General features: G+C 42.8%; 1 protein-coding gene across 1 annotated transcript in view; it reads right to left on the bottom strand.

Moving 5' to 3' along the window:
* The window catches only part of LOC109868317 (ral guanine nucleotide dissociation stimulator-like), an 81,814-nt gene extending 74,937 nt beyond the window's left edge, over positions 1-6,877 (bottom strand). Inside the window, exon 1 of the mRNA XM_031802527.1 lies at positions 5,018-6,877. Coding sequence (XP_031658387.1) covers positions 5,018-5,044 — 27 coding nt within the window. The 5' untranslated portion in view covers positions 5,045-6,877. The remainder of the gene's footprint in view (positions 1-5,017) is intronic.
* Positions 6,878-7,490: the final 613 nt, after the last annotated feature.

Consider the following 7,490-nt stretch of genomic DNA (forward strand, 5'->3'; position numbering starts at 1 on the left):
GCCAATGAACCGCAAGTGTCGCTCATGGTTCGTGGTTGCTCATCAGCTACACTGATGGTAATTAGATCATATTCATATCGTCGACCTTGAGTTCATTATAATGAGAGAGAGGGGAGGGGGATTATGGGAAGGTGGCTGACTGGCCCTTTGTGACATCATCCCCTGTAGTGGTTGGTTGGGGGAGTTGTTGATGATGATTGATGAGGGCAGTGTGTCATGTGACTTCCCATAAAGCACGGATGACTGTCAGGCCCTATTCCTAGAGGAGCTGACGCCATAGAATTACAATGGGTATAAAATACATTACAATTCAAATCCATGTTCCGTGATGTGTGGTTTGGTGGCCATATTGGGTGTACTATTTGGACTGTTTGGTTAATTGATAGTTATCCCATCCTTATTCGGAAATTTGTTTGGATATGTGTTCTCTGTGGCCATTGCAAGGAATGTATAAATGTACACAATGTACAAATAGAATGAACTCACTGACAATTCGTAATATCACGTTAACCAAATCAGCATGATACTGTGAAAAGCTGTGAAGTTCATTAACCGTATTCATGATGATTATTTTCCCATTGTTCATGTACCTCTGCTTTCATTTCACAAAGCAGAGGTTTCATGTCCTGTGAACACGTGCAACTTTTTTCAACCTTTTTATAACATTCTTCTCCTGAGCTTTCAAAAGAAGTCCCTGCATACAAGTACCAGCACAGCGAGCAGAAACCTCTGGAAAAGACCAGCTCACACTGTAAACCAGTGGTTCTCAAACCTCTCCTCGGGGACCCCCAGTTGTTCCATGTATTTAATCTATTCCAGAGTTAGCACACCTGAGTCAACTTACCAACTAATCATCAACCCTGAATGTGAATCGGGTGAGCTAGTTCAAGGCTACAACAAAGATATGAAACGTCTGGGGGTCACAGAGGAGAGGTTTGAGAACCACAGCAGTAAACAGTTGGGTCGGGCAACAATTCACCGGAGTGACAGAGACACCTACTGGACATACCAGGTCACACAACTCTATCTCAGCTGGTTCCAATGTATCGTCCAACTCACACCTAAACCTGAAGCACCTACTTCCTCATGTTAACCCAAGCAATAGAAGATATGTAGATAGTTAACTTGTGTAAATTATGCTTAGGAGCTATTTAAGTTGTGATGGTCACATAGCCTACAAACTAAAAACTATATTTGTGAAACCCCACGAATGCATAATAATTTCATACAGCCATCCTTTTCAAGTCGTCTCCTACAATGCACTCATTTTTGAAGGCAGTGCAACGGCAGTGAGTACAGTTCTGTCTCAGTGAATTGGAGGACTCCCCATTTTCCCCCAGTGGTCCGAGCTGGGCTGTCTGCCAACGGGGGCTTAGGTCCACAGGCTTGGCTGTCTAACCTGTTAGCATAGCAACGCTCTCGCAAAGGGGGCAGCAGAGGACACAGAGTGTGTGATCTGTTTTATAGGGGCTACTCTAAAGTTTATGTTCACACTATACTGTATATAGGCTGCCATTCCTGAAGTCAGACGTACTAGTACTAGGCAACATGCGTGCACACACACACACACTCACAAATACAAACACATATATCTGTTTTCGAGAACACTCATTCTCATAACCAAAAGTTTACTAAGGGTCACAGACAGCAGTGTCAATCTCCGGTTCCTGTGTCAAATTACAAACACATTATAAGTGGGGGGTCCTACAGTGCTTCCTGTAACACAGACGCACACGTGCACACACAAGCATGCATCCACGCATGCACGCACACACACAGCAATACTTTGGTTGCACAGAGAGAGACTGATCTGGCTGGGGTGAATGGGAGTGCTTGGCCGCACAATGAGACTGATCTGGCTGGGGTGAATGGGAGTGCTTGGCCGCACAATGAGACTGATCTGGCTGGGGTGAATGGGTGTGCTTGGCCGCACAATGAGACTGATCTGGCTGGGGTGAATGGGTGTGCTTGGCCGCACAATAAGACTGATCTGGCTGGGGTGAATGGGTGTGCTTGGCCGCACAATGAGACTGATCTCCAATCAGACAAATCGTATGAAAGAGAAGGAAAGCAGAAAGAGCCACAGTCTGTAAGATTTCTACTAATTTTAACTAATGAAATAGCCTACACCCATTGATTTGGAAAAATATGACTTCAAAATAGCTTCATAATCAGATTAGTACAGCTGTCTTATTGAGTCATGCTTAAAAATGAAGACCTACTACTGCATTCATGTTTTTGTTGTCATAGGAGGCTTGCAGAGTGTAGCTTTAAAGACTAAAGGAACAGAGAGAAACAGAGATTGGAAGTGTAGCTAATCGAGGACATGAAGTTTCTGAAAATGTACAAAGTGTCTATCTATCGATCGCTCCCGGATACATTCCAACGCAGCATCTGTCACTCTACCCTCTTATCTGTTATTTATTGACCTGGCTCTAGCTCAAGCCCAGCGAGACTTCACAATCTCACACCTACAACTCCCTCCAGCCCATTCGTTCCCATTCAGACTGCCAGAGAATGAGACCTAAACTGAAACTGCTTCCCAGTTCTCACACTGAGTTAGCCTAACATTAGCACCACAAGTTAAAGGTGTACTTTACCATACTGAGGCCTCAAAATGTGGGAATATCCAGCCTGGTCTCAGAGCATTACGTATTATTCTGATGCAAAACGTACGATATGGTATGAATTCTAACGTTAGCTAGGCTAAGGGTTAGGGGTTAAGCTTAGTGTTAAGTTTAGGAGATAGATTAAAGGGTTAGGGGAAGGGTTAGCTAACTTGTTAAGTAGTTTCAAAGTAGCTAAAAAGCACTAAGTAGTTGAAAAGTTTCTAAAATGCTAAAGTTGGCCGTGATGACATTCAAACTTGCAACCTTATGATCGCTAGAAGTTTGCGTTATACGCCCACCCATCCAACCACCCTACTTAATTAACCATCTGTCTTAGTAACCATACCAAACGTAACATACAGGATTTACATTTACATCTAGTCTATGAGACCAGGCTGGTTATCCAATGTTGCAGTGCTGCACCCGCTAATGTCTTGTGGCCATTAAATTACAAGTCCTCCAGGTAATAGTGAAAGGAAGATCTGGGTAAAATGCATTTGAGGAGCTCCAAGGTAATCGGACCAATGTATAATGCATTAAGATGAATAAATAAGTCATAGAGGAATACACTGTAACTAGGTGAAACAGAGAGAGAGAGAGACAGACACACAGGAGAGTTCAAACAGTAAGCAGTAACAAACAAAAAACAGATATACTGACAAAAATCACAGTAACAAAATATTTTATGAAAAGATGGATTCTACTTTATATTATGGACCAAAATCTTGTATTTACTTGATAATAAAGTAATTACATAGGTTGGTAGTGCAACTACATCACAGGTACATGTTGTAAATAGTTTCATATCACCAAACTCGTGGAACTGGTGTGGTAGTGCCGCTCCAGGCCTGGAGTTGGAGAACTCTGCAGTAGAGGCAAGGCCCAAGGGAACAGCACAACCACCTACTCCTTCTGCGACCCCGAGAGTCGGACCAACAAACATACCAACGACGACCCCCACGGCCCCCCAGTACTCACCCCTTCAGACCTTCCCAAAACACGTGCAACAAATGGAGCCTCCAGGGCCGGAATCTCAATAGATTTTGAATGCCTTAGGAGGTGAAATGGAACAGTATTACTCTGTGGCCAACAGGTCATATGACATGGATGGAGTGTGAGAGGATGATGAGGTTGGGTCTAATGCGCTTACGTGACTTCCTCTCCTCGTCTCCTAAACGTGTTTCCTTTGGATTGATTCCTTCTTGTAAATGTTTTGTGACATTCCATCATATCACGGGCTCCCGAGTGGTACACCGGTCTAAGGCACTGCATCTCAGTGCTAGAGGTGTCACTACAGACCCTGGTTCGATTCCAGGCTGTATCACAACCGGACGTGACTTGGAGTCCCATAGGGCGGGACACAATTGGCCCAGTATTGTCCGGGTTTGGCCGGGGTAGGCCGTCATTGTAAATAAGAATTTGATCTTAACTGACTTGCCAAGTTAAATAAAGGTTAAATACCAGGGAGTCATTTCAATAGCAGAGGGTCTTGGCTTGGTGGTCCTTTCTAGTGACTCTTTGGTGGCAGGTAGCCTAGCGGTTAGAGCATTGGGCCAGTAACCAAAAGGTTGCTTGTTCAAATACCTGAGCCGACAAGTGTGACCTTGAGAAAGGCACTTAACCCTAATTTGTTCCAGGGGCGCCATACTACTATGGCTGTAAAACTGCATATATCCGGTGTATGTGACAAACCATTTTATTTTATTTGTATTTTTTAGTGTAGAGGAAATGTGGTGGAGGATCACTTCCTTAATACCCTCATAACCTCCCTCATTGGCTTTGTTAACATAGTGTGACTGCCATTTACAGGATGATTTCTGCTAAAGCACAGAAAAACGCCACATCAACATTTTAGAGCATCTCAGGATTAAATGTTTTTCAGGATTCAGTATGGGGAACACACACATTCTCTCTCTCACACATACACAGTACTCTAGGCTATTTTATAACAAGCTTTTCTGACCCATCATGTTGAGGAAGGAGGGTGGGCAGTGCTGTGCACTACACCATCCCATGTCCCCCGCACTGCCCTCGTTCTGCATGCCATGACAGATGTACAAAAGACATGGCCTTGTGCCAGGCCCTAATCTCTTTTGTAAAGACCATACAATGATGATCCCCTGCCTGGGGAAGTTATTTGAATAGTGCATTATTATGGTAATTCATTCCAAACCATTCTAGCAACTGCGTTCTATCAGGTTGTTTATCTTAGTTTTTATTCTGAATGCTGTTTTTGCATTTACCGTGAGAAAGTAAATAAATAGGGCTTATATATAGCGATCAGGCTTTGTCTCTTTAAATGTCTGTCCGGGTAGCCTAGAACTTCAACTAGAGCAAAAGATGAAAAAAAACGAATTACTTCACCTTTGCCAAAAATAACTTAAAGCAAACTATAAGTATTTTGTTACCTGTGTATCCAGCATCATCATCATCATCTTCTTCTTGGATTCATATCCCCTTCCTTTTCTTTTCCTGGCAAATCTCGACGCGTCGTGAGGCACTCCTACAATAAAACTCTCCACATTTCGAGCGAAACAGCCAAAAACCCACTGACAGCGCACTTGAAACGTGTCGAATTCCCCGTGACTGTAGTAGCCTAGTGCTCGTGGCTTGTACAGTGCAATATCCTCGGAATACAACAGCCGTGTACAGATGTGTCATCAATTCCAACTCTGTTGATGGCACTCACTAAAAATCAGACTGTAAGCATTAAAAAAGCTTATCGCACTTGAAAGTTAGACTAATGGCCGAGTAAGAAAAATATCCTCAGTAATGGAAAAGACACTTGTTTCAAATCAAGTGGGCCACATATGGTTTCTATTCAGGGTGATAAACCCGCAGTCCGATTTCTTCTCCAGAAATTTGTGGCGGAGCTTGGACAAATAACATTGAGAAAAATAGAAAAATAGATCACAGTGGGACAATATTAGAATAAAAAACTAACGGCCTTCACTTCATGCATGGATAGGCCATATATTCATATGACAGTTATATGCTGTATCTATATTTACATTTTAGTAATGTATCTGACGCTATTATTTAGAGCCACTTACAGGACCAATTAAGGTTTACGTGCCTTGCTCAAGGGCACATCGACAGATGTTTCACCTAGTCGCCTCGGGGATTCGAACCAGCGACTTTTCTGTTACTGGTACCTGCCCCCCTATCTGTGTGAAACGGGATGTTTGCTTGGTTCGAAAAATAACTCTTGATTATATCGAGGTTGCACCCTTTAAATTCTCAATTAGATTAATTTAATTTGACACTTGGAGACCAAGTGGAATGGATACGATCCCGATAGACACAATAATTCAATGTTGGCCTTGAAAGAAATATGTAAAAGTCAGTTACATTATGAAATATGAATTTAAAAAACGGCATAGGGCTATAAATCAGCGATATCCATGTACAATTCAATTGATATTCTCTCGCAGCCACTCCACCTCATAACATGATGCTGAAGGCACAGATGGATGACAGGGCGATTCCGATTTCTGGGTCATCTTTTCCTATTGCATTTTTCCCGACAAGATGCCATCACATTTTATGATTTTGTTTTGGATATGATCCAACCATTAGCCTATAGTCATTATAATCATACAATTAATAAGCACAACATTTATTTTTAGAGCTGGGTGCTCCCCATGTCGATATATGTATATCCAGAGGCTCCCGTTTCTATAATTATCCCAGTGTCTCCTTCATCAAAATATTCTCCTGACACAAAATGGATGGTCTCTCCAATGTCTTGCTTTTTCATATTCTTCTCTGAGCAGACTCCTTCGGGATGTGTGGAATCGTTGTCATATCCCTCCTTCATATGCCTCTGAGGTGTTGGCTGTTCCGTTGAGAAAAAAATACTAACCCCATAAATAGCATGGTGAGAAGCGAGTCCTGTCTTAGCCAAGCAGACGCATTTAAATACAGAACGAGAAAGGTGGACATGTACAAATAAACGACATGTACAAGTAAACGAAAAATCACTGGCATCCACAACGCACGATGTTAGCAAATGAAATTGGAATGCTTCGGTACCCACGAGCTGTTATTGACGAGGCTGGGATGCCTGTGTCTTGGGCTTTACCTCAATTTCGCAGCATACCCTGCGCCGGAGCGGATTGTCATTTCTGAGCCCCGAAGCAAGCATAAAATCATTAATTCTCAAAATTGTCCCAGTGTTGTTCCTTGGTGTAGTCCCGGTCGGGCAGAATAATCAGTCGCGCTCCCCGCCAGCCGGTTGTCGATGAGATGAAGAACAGAGGGAATACGGACAAACCTCACGACCCACTCGCGCTGAATTCTGCGTGCGCAGCCAGCCAGGGCAGATTTGACCTCAATCTGAAATAGCTACATTACAGACATGAATATAATCTATATTGGGTGCCTGCTGTAGTCTAGTGTAGCTGTCACCAAAAGCTCAAAGCCGGCATTAAAAACAAATGTGATCACATAGCCTAGTATGGGGCCTTCGTGACATCATATGATAGGCTAGACTGGTGTGCAAATGTATCGTAGATTAAATGTAGGCTATTTAGTCAAATAAAATACTGAGCCACACACTGGCCCTATGTTTGTCAAATAACTAACATTTATTTTACGGAAATTATAAATAGTTATATTCCTCTCTTTAAAGCCCTTGGTGTTTAGCTCGTGTGAGAGACAGGTAGAATATACCGAATATTCCCGTGATGCCTGGTCTGGCAGATGCGACAAGACTCCTCGTAACCCGCTACGATTTCGTCTTTCCCAAGTCAAACAAAAGACTGATATTTTGTAAGATTGACAAATTCAACATGGGCCTACTATAAAACGTTGACAACAACCTATCATCGCTTACAGAGGAAAAATAATCATGGGCACCAAGTGGTCTATGGTGCAAGT

Source organism: Oncorhynchus kisutch, linkage group LG23 (genome assembly GCF_002021735.2).
Source record: "Oncorhynchus kisutch isolate 150728-3 linkage group LG23, Okis_V2, whole genome shotgun sequence".
Taxonomy (NCBI): Eukaryota; Metazoa; Chordata; class Actinopteri; order Salmoniformes; family Salmonidae; genus Oncorhynchus; species Oncorhynchus kisutch.